The sequence below is a fragment of the Carlito syrichta genome, unplaced genomic scaffold (assembly GCF_000164805.1).
Source record: "Carlito syrichta isolate Samal-C Ts95f unplaced genomic scaffold, Tarsius_syrichta-2.0.1 Scaffold308016, whole genome shotgun sequence".
Lineage (NCBI taxonomy): Eukaryota > Metazoa > Chordata > Mammalia > Primates > Tarsiidae > Carlito > Carlito syrichta.
In genome coordinates this window covers 188,654-204,711 of record NW_007252112.1, presented here as the reverse complement: position 1 = coordinate 204,711, position 16,058 = coordinate 188,654, and the positions used below count along the sequence as shown (strand labels likewise).

The window sequence follows — 16,058 nt, the reverse complement described above, 5'->3', positions numbered from 1 at the left end:
TTTTGTAGAGACGCAGTCTCACCAAGTTACCCAGGCAAGTCTTGATCCCCTGGGCTCAGACAATCCTCTCGCCTCTACCTCCCCAAGTGCTAGGATTACAGACATGAGCCACTACCGTGCACAGCTTGGATGAAATATTTGAATGCAAATAAATGAACCCAGTATGTACTGGATGAAAATGTGAGATGGTTTAAAAAAAATTTCTTTTGAGTTGGAGTCTCACTCTTTGTCCCCCAGGCTGGAGTGCAGTGGCATGCTCACGGCCACCGCAGCCTCGACCTACCTGCTGGGCTCAGGCGATCCTTCGGCCTCTGCCTTCGAAGTAGCTGGAACTACAGATGCACACCATCATGCCCTGCTAGTTTTTGTTATTTATTGTGTGATTTGTTGTGATTTATTGTCTCACCAAGTTGCCCAGGCTGGTCTCGAACCCTCGGGCTCAGGCAGTCCTCTCCACTTAGCCTCCCAAAGTGCTAGGATTACAGGCTGAGCCACTGAGCCTGACCTAAAATTTTATTTTATATGTAAAATTACTATGCAAGGATTTTCTGAGCATGACTTAATAATGACATAAAGAGATGAGTGGATTAACTTTATCTCTTTAACACAAAAAGTTAAATTGTCTATGTGGCATGAAACACCATAAACAAACTCTGAAAACAGCTGTCATATTGGATGAGATATTTGCAACAAAGGAGTCAATTTTTGCAAATCAATTAAAAGACTAGAAACCCAATAGGAAAAATGTCAAATATTATGGAATAGATCATTGACAAAAAAGAAAATTATAATTTAAACATGTGAATAGATGTTCAGGCATCCTTAGAGACATATTTATTAAAGTGATAAAATTTTTTACTTATTTGCTTGACAAAAATAGATATTTGGTAGTATACTGTGTTGTTGAGGCCATGATAAAACAGAACCTTGTAATTGTTGATGGAAGTATAAATTGGTCTAAGCTCCTTGGAGAAAAAAACCTGGCAGTATCTATCAAAATTTAAAATGCTCGTGTTCTTTAGCACAGCATTATTTGTAATAACAGAATTTTGAAAACAGCCAAGATATTTATTAATAGAGGCAGAATTAAATTACTATATAAAATAATAGCTAATATGAGCACTTATGTTGATTATCTCATTTAATACAACAGCCCAGTGAGATGGTAGTGTTTATTATCCCTATTTATATGAAACGGACTACATTGTAGTGATTAGAAAGAAGGCGATTCTACATGTGTTGACATTTTCAGAGAATTTGCTCACCTTGGAACTTTTGGAGCAGTATGCTAACTATTGTATTTTTCCTTAATATTTATTCGTGTTTAAAAATTATGAATATTATATACACATATAAAAATATTGAAAGAATTCTGAAATAAATAATGCTCTACATATATTCCTGTAGCTTATTTCCCCCTTCTCTGCAGTATACTATGGGCATCTTGTTATTTCTGATATTTTCATTAAAGGTAATAGACATAGCCATTAATCTTGTTTTTTAGGTATGTATATAGCTAATAATTGAAACTTGTTAGGAACATTTCATCTAAAAAAGTTCAAATGAGTAAGCTACTATAGAGTTAAAATACTTTAAGTGGTTTGGTTCTTTGCCTTGTTATAAAATGTCATACTGGTTTTTAATCTAGTGTTATACAGAATAATTAAAGTGTTTTTGAAGCTTGAGTTTTCACAGTTTAGTATCTTTTCCTCTCAAAAGCAAATGATATTTTAAACATCAGATTTTTGAAAGCCTTTAGCACAATAGGAAACCAAAAAGTAACAAGGATCTGTGTTCTTCAACTATCTAATGCTCGTAGACTTTTTTCACTTGTCATAGTCCTAGGATTTTTAATTTACATATAATGGTAAAACCCTAGATTATATATCTCAAGATATACTAGAAGCATATTAAGTGGGAAAGAGTTGCCAGAGGGCAGAACCCTGAGTGTAGTCCCAAGGGAAGAACCCAGTAATGTTTATCCTGGTGACCATGGTTAATGGGCCTTAATAATGATGATTCTGGTTTACCAAGAAGACTTTATTAGGATTATTTTGTTCTTTAAAAATAAAATCAGGAAAATAAGCATTACATTTTAGTAAGATTTTTCAGTGATGGATTACAATTAAAGATTTCTGGCACTTAAATTTTAATTATTTGAAATGTTCATTTGTATCGCTTTATGTGATGTCCAGTACATGGTGGGTGATGTATTCTTCATCAGTGTGAGATAAATGAGACAGTATATTTTAAAGTGATATTTTATCTTACCATTACTATGAAATACATGCAAAGTATTATCTGTGATTATCAACCCTAAGTTTTTTAGCATGTTGCCACTTTGCTTTTCACATTAGTTTTTATTATTTTGCCTTACTTTCCCTTTAGCATCCATATCACATTTTCTTTAACATTTATTTGTATACATTTTATATTCTTAATTTTACCTTCCATTTTTCTTTGATCTTAATAAAATATTCAGGGCGAGCCTTTACCAATGGACAATAATTAAATAAGATTAATTCCTTTTGTATGTTTTCTTTAACAGAAATTTGAGAAAGTTTACAAATTTAAAAATATTTTCAACCTGCACCTCCCCAGCTTTCTCCCTTTTGTAGTCCCCAGTATTTATTATTTACATTGTTATGTTCATGTGTACACAAAGTTTACCATTTTGAAGTGTATGAGCATGATTTTTTGTATTCTTAGTATACTTATAATTATGACATTATTTAAAAAAAACCTGGTGCTGCTTATTTCTCTTTAGGAGTAGTGAAGAAGTTCTTACTGCAGAAGATTGTGAAAATGTCTATCATCTGGTTTATTCAGCTCACCGACCAGTAGCAGTAGCAGCTGGAGAATTTCTCTACAAAAAGTGAATCTGTATTTTTGTTATTCATTTTCTAAAGCATACTTTCATAGCAGTAATTTATTATGTTGTACTTGGTATTAAATGTACATATAACTTATTTTAAAAAATTACTGAGTACAGGTCAGATTGAAGCTTTTACATTTTATATTTCCTTTCAAAAGTTTAGATTTCTCCTCTCCAAGTTCTTTGATTTGTTTGTTAGATCTTTAAAGGAAAATGTATCCAAGTCTTTTCATGGACATGCTTAAAAAGATATCTAACTATATTATGATATTAAGACTGACCTCTTCCTGACTCGTTGCTATTCTTTGTACCTGCTTTGACATCTAAATATTGCCTATACTATAATATTTTGTCTTAAGCTTTTTGCTTTGCCTTAGAAAATATTAAAAGGTTCTTCTTTATGTACTTAAAGACGTAAGAATCCCAAGTTTGACATAAGAATCCCAGGAATCCTGCAGTCTCTTTGCTTTTATCATTCTGTTTAACATCTTAGATTAGGTAGTATGGATAGCAGTGTGAATATCTGATTACGAAACATTTAGCATATGTTAATAATTGTTTTCAAAGAGAACATTTAAACCACATGGACTAAACTTTTCTTTTTTGTAAGATTTTATTAAAATGTTCATTAAGAATGCAGTGTTTAGAAGGAGGTGGTGTAAAACATTTCACACTATAGTTTCTATTTAATTCCTCTCCCATGTTAGTTCTCTTGTTTATGAGGAAAAAACACCCAAGCTATTAATAGGAAAGGAGCACTTTGTTGGGATATTTTTGCAAAAAGGATAGAGGGAAAAGATGTGTTTTCAAAAATAATATGTAAAAAATATATTAATATGTGAAAATATCAAATTTTTGTGCATAAATGGTATAGTTTGTCAGTGTACTTTTTATGAAAGGAAACCGTTGTGTAAAAATGCAATAAGGTCTTTAAAAATAAATAATTTGTAATTCAGTACAATTTACTTGGGAAGTTAGTTTAAAGGGACTTAGAAGTACCATCAAGAATGAAATAAAAAAGGTTTGTAGCCGGGCTCGGTGGCTCAGCCTGTAATCCCACGCCTTTGGGAGGCTGAGGTGAGTGGATTGCCTGAGCCCGCAGGTTTGACACCCGCCTGGGCAGCGAGACCTCATCTCTACAATAAATCAAAAAATCAGCCGGGCGTGGTAGCGCGCGCCTGTAATTCCGGCTACTTGGAAGGCTGAGGCGGAAGGATCGCCGGAGCCCAGCAGGCGAGGCTGCGGTGGCCGGGAGAGCGGCCACTGCACTCCAGTCTGGGTGACAGAGTGAGACTCCAACTCAAAAAAAAAGAAAAAAAAAGAAAAAGATTTGCAGCATTTATTTGCTTGGTGGTATAATGTTGAACGATACTGTACCTACCGAGTTCCCTTTATTCCTTTGTTAGATGCTTAAGTAGGGAATCCAGACAGTTAATTATTTTATAAGAAAATATGGTTTTTTTTGTTTTACAATGAATATTTTGCTTTATTCATAGGCTCTTCAGTCGTAGAGATCCAGAGGAGGATGGAATGATGAAAAGAAGGGGAAGACAAGGCCCAAATGCCAACCTCGTTAAGACATTGGTTTTCTTCTTTCTAGAAAGTGAGGTTAGTTGATATTATTTATTTTATACTTCGGTTCAAACAGTTTTGGAGAAGGGGTTAAAATAAGACATATCTTAAAATCTTCTATGTAACACAGTACATTTTGAATAGACTGGAGATATAGCTACTCTAAAAAAATTTTAAAATATGCCTTCTACTTTTGTTAACATGTTCAAACTATAGGATTATGTCTAGTGCTGTGAACATGAATTTTGGAGTCAGAAAAACGTTATTTGCTTACTGTTTGTGTAACTTTGGTTTAATTACTTAATCTTTCTAAGCCTCAGTTTCCTAGTAAAAAGATGGGTCATAAGTTCTTAGGTAACACTGAAGTACTCTGTATAAAACTTGTAAAAGAAACCTAGCATGTTGTGAGTTTTCAAAGTTGGTACCTGCTATTATTACTATTGTAAAGGTGAACTTACATCAGGGTCCCTCAAGTTGAAAATCTTATCAGATTTTGAGAGGGCTTAAAATTTATTTTTGGTGTTCATATTACAATTTTATTGTATTAGTGTTAGGTTCTTTTATTTGATTTTCTAATTATTTCTATATCTAGATATGTAATTGGTTTTTGAATATTGACCTCCTATCCTGTAACTTTGCTAAATTCTTGTGTTTTTGGAATTTTTAAACTTGACTGTCTTGGATTTTCCACAATATACAATTAGATAATTTGCAAATAAAAATAATTTTCCTTTTTTCTTTCTAACATTTTTTCTGTTTATTTTCTTGCCTTATTGAACTGGCTAAGCTTTCCAGTAGAATGTTGAACAGAAGTGGTGAGAGTAGACATCTTTGAATTACTCCTGATCTTATGGAAAAAGTATCCAATATTTTAACATTAATTATGTTGTTAGCTATCAGATTGAGGATGTTTCATTCTGTCCCTTCTTTGCTGAGAGGTTTTATAATGCACGAATGTTGAATTCTGTAAAATGCCTTTTCTTCATCTCTTGGGGTAATTGTTTTATTTTTATCCTTCATTATGTTAATGTGTTTAATTATGTTGAATAATTTTTAAAATGTTGAATCAACCTTGCATTTCTAGAATAAACCCTACTTTATTATGATCCATTATTCTTTTTATATATTACTGGATTCAGTTTGCTGATTTTTGAGGATATTCCCTCTATGTTCATGAAGTATATTGGTCTGTAATTTTTTTATTTGTAATGTCTTTGACAGTTTTTTGTATCGTGATTATGTTCATCACCAAAAATGGAAGCCGTAGGGTCTTTTAAGTTTCACAGAATGAAGAGAATGATTTGCTTATATATTGAATTAAGAAGCATATATTTTATGTTTTAATTATCACTCATTTAGTTAACGTTTATAATATATTTAAGAATTGAGAATAGTTAACTGATATAATAGTAGTTCCAAATAAGTAGTACATGTGCATATAATCTTTCTATAAAATGATTTTTATATTTGTTTTAATTATTATTGTTAAAAATGCTTTAGTATCACTACCTAACAAGGTTTGCTTGTACACAGCAAGCTAAGGCAGTTTCTTTCTCTTTGTCCTTTCTTCCATTTGGCCTCAAAAAACAGATCGCTGTTTGAGAGTTGTATATTGTGCTAACAAAGCTTCCATTCTTTTGAGTTAAGGCTAGTATGCTGTTTGTCTAAGAGCACATTGCTCTTTTTAAATTTTAGCTACATGAGCATGCAGCATACCTTGTGGATAGCATGTGGGACTGTGCTACTGAGCTGCTGAAAGACTGGGAATGTATGAATAGCTTGTTGCTGGAGGAGCCACTTAGTGGGGAGGAAGGTAAGAATGTTTAATCATGGTAATTTTTGTTCTCAGGACAGTTTTGAAAATAGATTTTACTAATTCCATTTGTTTATCTTTTTAGTATTAAAATAATTGATAGAAAATCCTGCTTTGCATAATTTTGTTTTCGTATACATTAATATTATGAAATGTAGAAAGATGAAGTTGCTGTTAACATATTTTTTTTAAAATCTGGGTTCACATTTTCTTAAATGTGTGGATCTGCGGTGGACAGATTTTGAATACTGAGGGATTTAGGAAGGTTTAACTTGTTCTGATTTTTTTTTTTTCTGTGATATAGTAATGGGATTTTCTTCAGTACCTTAAGTCATATTCTGTTCACATAAACTGTTACGTAATCATTACAAACGGCATGTAGGGAGAAAAAATAGGTTAACTCTTTCTGATTTTTTTTTTTTTTTTTTTAGCACTAACAGACAGGCAAGAGAGTGCTCTGATTGAAATAATGCTTTGTACTATTAGACAAGCAGCTGAATGTCATCCTCCTGTGGGAAGAGGGACAGGAAAAAGGGTATGAAAATGTATTTTTAATATTCTAAATTGCATTTCTCTTTTTTCAGTATCTTTTTTTAAAAAAAACCAGAAAACCCTATTTTAACCACAGGAAAAAAAATTTGAATCTTGTGTTTTATTTTTCAGATAACCTTTGCTTATAAATGTGTTAGAAGTAAAGTTTAAAGCATTAGCAATTTGAGAAATTTAAATTCTTTCTATAAGATATTTTCTTCGTTATTGCAGGAGATACAGTGATTAACAGTCCTTGCCTTCAAGACTGAATGTACTGCAACATTTTAGAATGGTGCATTTTGGTCTATATATAGATTTGCTTTCTTTTTCTTCTAATATAAAATTAGAAACGAAATGGAGATATTTATTAAAGTGGGGAAATTTCTATTTCCTGGGATCAGATTTTAATGTATTATTACAAAGTTCACATAAATTTGCATTTTCCACCAAGAAAATTCCCTAGGCGTCCCAACTTTTTTGGCTATAAAGCACAAAAATGCATTTGTATTTCATGACCTAGTACACACATATATACGTGTTTTTGTGTATAACTGAAGCAAAATTTCATCAAACAATACTATAACTTATGGTGTACGATGCATTCTACTTTTGTCTGGTTTTTTTTTCCTGTTTTTAAAAAATTTCTGTTTTGTTTTTCTAAACGCTGGAAGCAATTTAGTATTTTGAATTTGTAACTTATGTATCATGGCCTGTAGCCTAGAGTAAGCAGAAATGCTGTACAGTCTCATTATTATAAGCTCCTAAACTACATTTCCTATTTTAACTGATTTTCCTTACATCCAAAGGTAGAGTTGGCTAGTCTCACTGGATATTGATTTTCCCTCTAGAACTATTCAAATTTTTAAAATTTCATTTGGCTTTTTTAATATTTAAGTTATTTTATGTCACTTTTAGGGTTAAAGTTTTAAGTAGACATTTTTGTATCCCTCATTGAAAATACTGTTTTATAACTTATTTTGTATGTATTAACTAAAACGTGAGCACTTAACAATTTTAATGGGCTTAGTAAATGTTTATTAAAGTCTTTGTGTTACTTCAGGTGCTGACAGCAAAGGAGAAGAAGACTCAGTTGGATGACAGGACAAAAATCACTGAACTTTTTGCTGTGGCCCTTCCTCAGTTATTAGCAAAAGTAAGTTTGTGCCAATATCATAGTGTTACTAAAAGAAATCGCTTGTTTTTTCAAAATACCTCACAGAATATTATAAAGTTTAATTATTATTGTGATTTTTTTTAACATGATTTTTTTCAATATCACAGTACTCCATAGATGCAGAAAAGGTGACCAATTTGTTGCAGTTGCCTCAGTATTTTGATTTGGAAATCTATACCACTGGACGATTAGAAAAGGTAAGGTGTTTTTTGTGTATTAAAAACCTTTAAGAAAATGTGTTAGTTTAGTGTATCCCATCATACTGTTTGTTTATATTTTCTAAAGTATGCTTTCATTATATGAAGGGAACCCTATATCTTATATATATTTTAGATTAGTTTTATTTAGAAAATACCACTAATGAGGCTTTCTTTTGCTTCATGCCCACAGCCACACCTTCATTCTTAGCCATTTTGTGAGTATATCACCGATCATTTATTTTTATAAGCTTGTTTTTTTTTTAAGTCAAGGTCTCATTCTGTGGCCCAGGCTGGGGTGTAGTGGCATGATCTTGGCTCACTGCAGCCTCACCCTCCTAGGCTTAGGTGTTCCTCCCGTCTCAGCCTCCAAAATAGCTAGGTCTATAGACATGTGCTTTCACACTCAGTTAATTATTTTTATTTTATTTTTGTAGAGACAAGGTCTTACTATGTTGCCCAGGCTGGCCTCAAACTCCGTGGCTCAAGTAATCCTTCTGCCTCGGCCTCCCAAAGTGCTGGGATTACAGTTGTGAGCCACCACGCCCGGCCTATGTCACTGATCATTTATGGACATTGGGGGTGGGTAACTGAATAATAGCAGTTATAAAACAAAAGTAGCTAATGTTCATTCAACACTTTTACTGTGTTCCAGAAACTATTGTATGATTTTTGTTTTTTGTTTTGAGTTGGAATCTCACTCTGTCACCCAGGTTGGAGGACAGTGACATGCTCCCAGCCACTGCAACCTCGACTTGCTGGGCTCAGGCAATCCTTCCTCCTCAGCCTTCCAAGTAGCTGGAACTACAGGCATGTACCACCATGCCCGGCTAATTTTTTGATTTATTGTAGCAATGAGGTCTCACCAAGTTGCCCAGGCTGGTCTTGAACCCATGGGCTCAGGCAGTCCTCTTACCCTGGCCTCCCAAAGTGCTGGGATTATAGGCGTGAGCCTCTGTGCCCGGCCGTAAATTTTTTTTTTAATTAACATTTTCACCAAAGCCCTACAAAATATGTAATATTATTCTCGTTAACGGTGAGAAAGTAGCATGGATAGATCAGTGTATTTATTTACCATGATTAGAAAATTATCCTAAAATGTACACCCTACGTTGTAGAGTTACTGTATTTGAAAATTTTCTTCTTGGTGCTGTGGTAGTTCAGTCACTTAATGCCTATCATATATACCTTAGTTTTGATGAAAAAAATTTATTTTGCAGCATTTGGATGCCTTATTGAGACAGATCCGGAATATTGTAGAGAAGCACACAGACACAGACGTCTTAGAAGCATGTTCTAAAACTTACCATGCGCTCTGTAATGAAGAGTTCACAATTTTCAACAGAGTAGATATTTCGAGAAGTCAACTGATAGATGAATTAGCAGATAAATTTAACCGACTTCTTGAAGATTTTCTGCAAGAGGTATATATTACAAGTATTTTGTCAATTGGGCCCCTCTACTCCAGTAAGCTAATTGATTACCCAAGTATTAGTCCTGGTGAGAGTCCCTAGCAGTGTGTCGAAAAGATATTCAGGCTTTTCATTCTGTGACTCATCAGGCTATTTCTCCACCAAAATAGGAAAGTGGTAAAAATCTGTGACTCAGAGAAGGTGAAAGCAAAACGAACTTTTTTTTTTTTAAGTTTAAAGAAATAATCTGGGCAATTAGCTGGTTTTAGTCAAACTGGGGATATGGGCTGTTAAGGAATAGGGTATTAATTGAACAGAAAAGTAGAGCTAGATTGAGACCAAGTAGCCTCAAAAAGTAGAGTAATTCCTTGTGTTTTGGCAGTATTGGTTAGGGTATACAATTATGGTCTTTGATATTATAAAGCCTTAATAAATTATTGCTGTAGCCACTGTTGCTTTTGGAGTTTCTTGTAGTGTTTTATTGTGTTTACAGAGAGCGTTAGCACATGGCACTTAAATACACATCTATTTTTATTGTGATTACTATTTTTCTGCAAGTATATATTTACAATAAATATATTTTAATAAAATAAGAAGCCATAATTGTCCAATTAATGCTATTAGCCTGTTCCACATCACTTATATCATTTATTGCTGTTAAAAAATCATATGGACTTTGTAATTTCTAGTTTTCTTGTTTTATCAATTACTCTTTTAATTAACTTTTTTGGTATATATTGTTATTTGAGGCTTATTATGTTTTGCAAATTGGAGGTTTGTACAAATATGTTGATGTACAATTATCACATTCTGAGTTAAAAGTTTTAATGGCTCTACTCTTGGCTGAATATTATTGTGATTAGGACAAGTTAATTTAAAATCAAGCAATGGTTTATTAAATAAATTTAATTACTTTGTGGAAGAATTAAAGTTTAAAAAGAAGTATGCTTTTTTTGAGATAATGACTTCAGCACTGTAGATTTAGTAGTGTTTAAGCAATTTTGCGTTTCATGTAGCAAGATTCATACAAATTTTCAAAACTTAAATTATTCTAAATTGGAAAGTGTATTATCAACTGTTGGTATCCAAAAGGGACTAGCATATCTAGTCATTATTCAGTGGATTCTTTTCCCCCATTTAACTTGTGATTGGTCTTGTATATCTTTCTGAGGATATATGTTTAAGGTATTTGGGCTTTATCCTTCAAGTGTTCTCTGTTGTCCTAGTCTATTATGGTGAAATAATAGATAACTTTATAGTTTTGTGTCAAGGTTAATTAGAGGAAAAAGGGAGAAGAATGTCATTTTATTTTTTTCTCTTGGTTATAATGTTCCTGTAATAATAATCTTGAGTTGACTCATAATCCCAGCCATATTGCCTTAAATTTGGCCAGATCTAGATATTGAGTGACAAAGTTTATTTGTAGTCTTTATTATTATTTTTAAATTTTAGATTCAGGGGTACACACATGCATTACATGGACATGTTGTGAAGTGGTGGATATTTGGTCTCAGGTAGCCCATTCCCCACATAGTGAACATTGTGCCCCGTAGGTAGTTTCTGGACCTTCAACTCCCCCCCACCCCATTGGTGTCCCCAGTGTCTATTATTTCCATCTTGGTGACCATTTAGCTCCCGTTTTATTTTTTATTTTTCAAGGTAGCATCAACATTTTGATAGTCAAGGGCTTTTCACTTTGGTGGTTCTTAATGTATAATTAATACTCATAGGGTGAAGAACCTGATGAAGATGATGCATATCAGGTATTGTCAACCTTGAAGAGGATTACTGCTTTTCATAAGTAAGTTGAATCTTAAAGCTTCTGATTTTTTAAAACTGTAGCAAAACAAAATCAACTTGTTTTATGGATTGTAATGTTATTAAATTCTAAGTTGAATTTTTTTTTTGTGGTGGAGGCATTTAAAAATTTTACTAGACCAAGTTCGGTGGCTCAGCCTGTAATCCCACGCTTTGGGAGGCCAAAGTGAATGAATTGTCTGAGCCTGCGGGCTCGAGACCTGCCTAGGCAACTTGGCGAGACCTCATCTCTACAATAAATCAAAAAAATTAGCAGGGCGTGGTAGCGCACGCCTGTAGTTCCAGCTACTTGGAAGGCTGAGGCGGAAGGATCGCCGGAGCCCAGCAGGTCGATGCTGCAGTGGCCGGCAGCGTGCCACTGCACTCCAATCTGGGCAACTGAATGAGACTCCAACTTAAAAAAAATTTTTTTTTACTGTATTTACTTTAATAGCACTATGTTAACACTCAAGTCCAAAACACTTGTGATTAGACTTAGCTTTTTAATACAGCTTACTTTTTTTTTTAAACAGTGCCCATGATCTTTCAAAGTGGGATTTGTTTGCTTGTAATTACAAACTCTTGAAAACCGGAATTGAAAATGGAGACATGCCCGAGCAGGTTTTTATTTATTCATAAATTGCATATTTAACTTTGAAATGTAAAGTTTTGTGAATTAAATTTTAACTGTACCCTCTTAATTATTTTTACAGATTGTTATTCATGCATTGCAGTGTACTCACTATGTAATCCTTTGGCAACTTGCTAAGATAACTGAAAGCAGTTCTACAAAGGTTTGTGGTGATTCAGTAGTGTTTTTATGAGATTAAGTATCATTAACAGTTTATAGCAAACTTATACATTTCACAAAACCCAATTGTTTCAATGAATTACTGCTTTTTAAAATCTATTTATGAATATATACCTTTAAAAAACAGTCCTGTTTGGTGTGTATTCAGTGGAAGGACATTAATATGGTTTGTTTCGAGCTATGATTTTTAATTAAAAATTGTTCACATTTGAAGATAGCATAATTTATGGCTTTCCATATTCTCAGAATTGGTACCAAGAGTCTTTGAAACATATACTCCTATTAGATTACATAAATTGGCCAGGCGCAGTGGCTCAAACCTGTAATCCCAGCACTTTGGGAGGCCGAGGTGAGAGGATTGTCTGAGCCCATGGGCTCGAGACCAGCCTGGGCGACTTGGTGAGACCTCATCTCTACAATAAATCAAAAAAAGTAGCCAGGCATGTTGGCGCATGCCTGTAGTTCCAACTACTTGGAAGGCTGAGGCAGAAGGATCACCGAATCCCAGCAGGTCGATGGCTGGAGTGGCCATGAGTGTGCCACGGCCGCCCTCCAAACTGGGCGACGGAGTGAGACTCCGACTCCAAAAAAAGCCTAAGTCCGGCATTGTGGCAGATGCCAAGAGGTCAGGGCAGGAGGATTGCTTGAGTCTAGGAGTTCGAGACCAGCCTCGGCAACATAGCAAGACCCCCCCATTTCTAAAATAAAAAAATTAACTGGGCATGTTGGCACCTGCTACTCAGGAGGCGAAGACAGGAGAATCACTTGAACCCATTAGTTTGATGCTGCAGTGAGCTATGATTGTGCCACAGCAGTCTAGCTTGAGAGACAGAGTGAGACCCTGACTCTAAAATTTAAAAAAATTTAAAAAAAGAAAGTAAAAAGAAAAAGGAAAAAAAAAAGATTACATAAATTGAAGATAATAAGTCCTCTGTCCCTAGATCTTCTTATGACTTGTTGTTGTTTTGGGTCACCTTATTCATAGTCAAGATTTCTCTAGTGATGTTCTGCATTTATGATAAATCAATTTCTGATTGAGTATAATGTGGCAACTACTAGTACATAAAACATTTAAAGCTTTACTCATAATCCTTGCTGTGTTTAGTCATTGAACTAAACAGGAACTGCCTTTTCCATTTGTATGAATATTAAGCAGTTTTGGGGGGTTATAGATGTGGCTCTTGATACATACTTTCTTCAAAAAGGATTCATCTTGATGATAAGTGTGTATTGCCTAAACCCACAGTATAATGTTAAATGCTGAGAATTCCTCTATATCTACAAACGAGTTTTTTTCTCTTGAAAAATCAATATAGTATTGTTATTAAAATTGTGTCCTGTTTATATAAAAATTAATTAGGCATGGTGGCACACACCTGTAGTCCCAGCTACTTAGGAGGCTGAGGTGGAAAGCTCTCCTGAGCCCAGGAAGTTGAGACTGCAGTGAGCCAGGATTATGCCACTACACTCCAGGCTGGGCAACACAGTGAGATTCTGTCTCAAAAAAAAAAAAAAAAGTATTCTTTTTGGCAAACACTTAGGAAGAAGTTTATTTAACTAAACATTAAGCTGATAGTAAGAGTAGTGACCATATTAGCACATATGATTGCTCACCAATGTCAAAAGATGAAAATTAAAATGGGAAAAAAGATAGTGCTTTTTTTTTTTTTTTTTGAGTTGGAGTCTCACTCTGTCGCCCAGACTGGAGTGCAGTGGCCGCTACCGACCACCACAGCCTCAACCTGCTGGGCTCCGGTGATCCTTCCACCTCAGCCTTCCAAGTAGCCGGAATTACAGGCATGCACTCCACGCCCGGCTGATGTTTTGATTTATTGTAGAGATGAGGTCTCGCTGCCCAGGTGGGTCTCGAACCCGTGGGCTCAGGCAATCCACTCACTTCAGCCTCCCAAAGGCGCGGGATTACAGGCTGAGCCACCGAGCCCAGCTAAAACATAGTACTTTTTAAGATTTCAGTAGCTTTAGAGGATACAGATAGTTTTAGATTACATGATTGCATTGTATAGTGGTGAAGTCTGAACTTTAAGTGTATTCACCACTTTCACCTGTGCACATTGTATCTGAAAGATGATTTTTTGTCCCTCTACTCTTTCTCCCTCTCCCCACCCCTTCTGAGTCCCCATTGTCCATTATACCATTGTCTATGTCTTTGCAGATCCTTAGTTTAGCTCCCACTTCTAAGTGAGAATGTGCAGTGTTTTTCTGTTTCTGTGTTAGTTCACTTAGGATGATGTTCTCCAATTTTAACCAAGTTGCTACAAAAAACATTATTTCATTCTTTCTTTAAGATTCATCTTTTTAGTATAAGTTTATGAGGCATTTTAAAGTTTAGAGTAATACCACAAAACCGATTTTTTTGTGCTCTCAGTTTTTAAAAAGTGAAACCAGTATCCTTTAAACAAGAAGTGGAAGATGCTATTCCTTTTTTATTAATTATTTTCTTCCATTCATAATTTGACCACCCTTCAAACAATAAAGTGAGCATGAATCATAAATCCATATTTTTTAAGCATTCTGAGCCAGGGACTTTATTAAAGATAGTCATGCAGTTATCTAAGTTTTCTCATTGTAAAGGACCCAGACCACTTAGGATGTTATCTATTAATAATCCTGATATTTTTAACGCTGCAATATGGTGAAATTTATAAGAAAAGTGGTCTATTTTAATTTTCTTTCTGATAAATTATAAAGAAGATATTTAAATCAAATGTACAAGTAGAGTTAATATAGCTGTATATGTGAGATAACATTTTATATAATTTAAAACATTTTAAAGGAATGCTGTGTTTTTATACAATGTTTTGAAATGTACATGTTAAATTTTTTCAAGGAGGACTTACTGCGTTTAAAGAAACAGATGAGAGTATTTTGTCAAATATGTCAACATTACCTGACCAATGTGAATACTACTGTTAAGGAACAGGTTAGTAATTACTATACATAGTAACCTTTATAAAATCTGAGCTAATGTAGAAAATTTAAATAATAGTAAGATTGAGCAAAGTACCTAGAAGTATATCTGCCTATGTATACTGTGCTCAAAAAAATAGGTTAATATATTGAGCTTGTACATAATAAAATTGATAAATTTCATATGGAGTTTGTAATTGCATTATATATTACTCCTGTTATGGTTGTTCTGTTTTGTTGTTTCTCTATGACACATAGTAACAGACCATTTGTACAAATTATGGGTGTATAAAATTACAGCAATTGTTTCTGAAAGCAACTAATATATCAAGTTTGCTTCAGGAAAGAAAGGTCCATAAGATTTTGTCATCTCTGAGACTGTTATCAGATGTTGACATCTCTACCTTTCCTTATTTTTGTGTGGATCTTGTCTAACACAAAAATTTTAAATTAATCCAGGCGTGGTGGCTCACGCCTATAATCCCAGCACTTTGGGAGGCCAAGGTGAGAGGATTGCCTGAGTCCATGGGTTTGAAGCCAGCACGGGCAACTTGGCGAGACTTTACCTCTGCAATAAATCAAAAAATTAGCTGGGCATGGTGGTGTGTGCCTATAGTTCCAGCTACTTGGAAGACTGAGGTGGAGGGATTGCCCGAGTCCAGCAGGTCAAGGCCACAGTCGCCGTGAGTGTGCCACTGCACTTCAGCCTGGGCGACAGAGTGAGACTGACTAAAAAAAAAAAAATTTTTTTTTAGATCACTTGCCTGTCTTCTAAGTGTTACCTTCTCATCCTGTCTGCTGCTTGGTTCCATTACTGCCAACCTTTCCAATTCTGGAAATAGACTGTTAACTGGTTTGATTCTTAGACTGAGATCGTGTTTAGTTCTAATTCTCTAATTGAGAGGATGTTTTTTTTTTTTTGAATTGGAGTCTCGCTCTGTCGCCCAG

General features: G+C 34.4%; 1 protein-coding gene across 5 annotated transcripts in view; it reads left to right on the top strand.

Annotated features, from left to right (window-relative positions):
• The window catches only part of STAG2 (stromal antigen 2), a 154,715-nt gene that overhangs the window by 100,640 nt on the left and 38,017 nt on the right, over nt 1-16,058 (top strand). For all 5 annotated transcript variants that reach the window (XM_021715918.1, XM_021715917.1, XM_021715919.1 and 2 more), the window contains 11 exons: nt 2,768-2,875; nt 4,372-4,483; nt 6,143-6,260; nt 6,692-6,795; nt 7,852-7,944; nt 8,073-8,162; nt 9,383-9,586; nt 11,305-11,375; nt 11,905-11,992; nt 12,085-12,165; nt 15,031-15,123. In XM_021715918.1, coding sequence (XP_021571593.1) covers nt 2,768-2,875; nt 4,372-4,483; nt 6,143-6,260; nt 6,692-6,795; nt 7,852-7,944; nt 8,073-8,162; nt 9,383-9,586; nt 11,305-11,375; nt 11,905-11,992; nt 12,085-12,165; nt 15,031-15,123 — 1,162 coding nt within the window. The remainder of the gene's footprint in view (nt 1-2,767; nt 2,876-4,371; nt 4,484-6,142; nt 6,261-6,691; nt 6,796-7,851; nt 7,945-8,072; nt 8,163-9,382; nt 9,587-11,304; nt 11,376-11,904; nt 11,993-12,084; nt 12,166-15,030; nt 15,124-16,058) is intronic.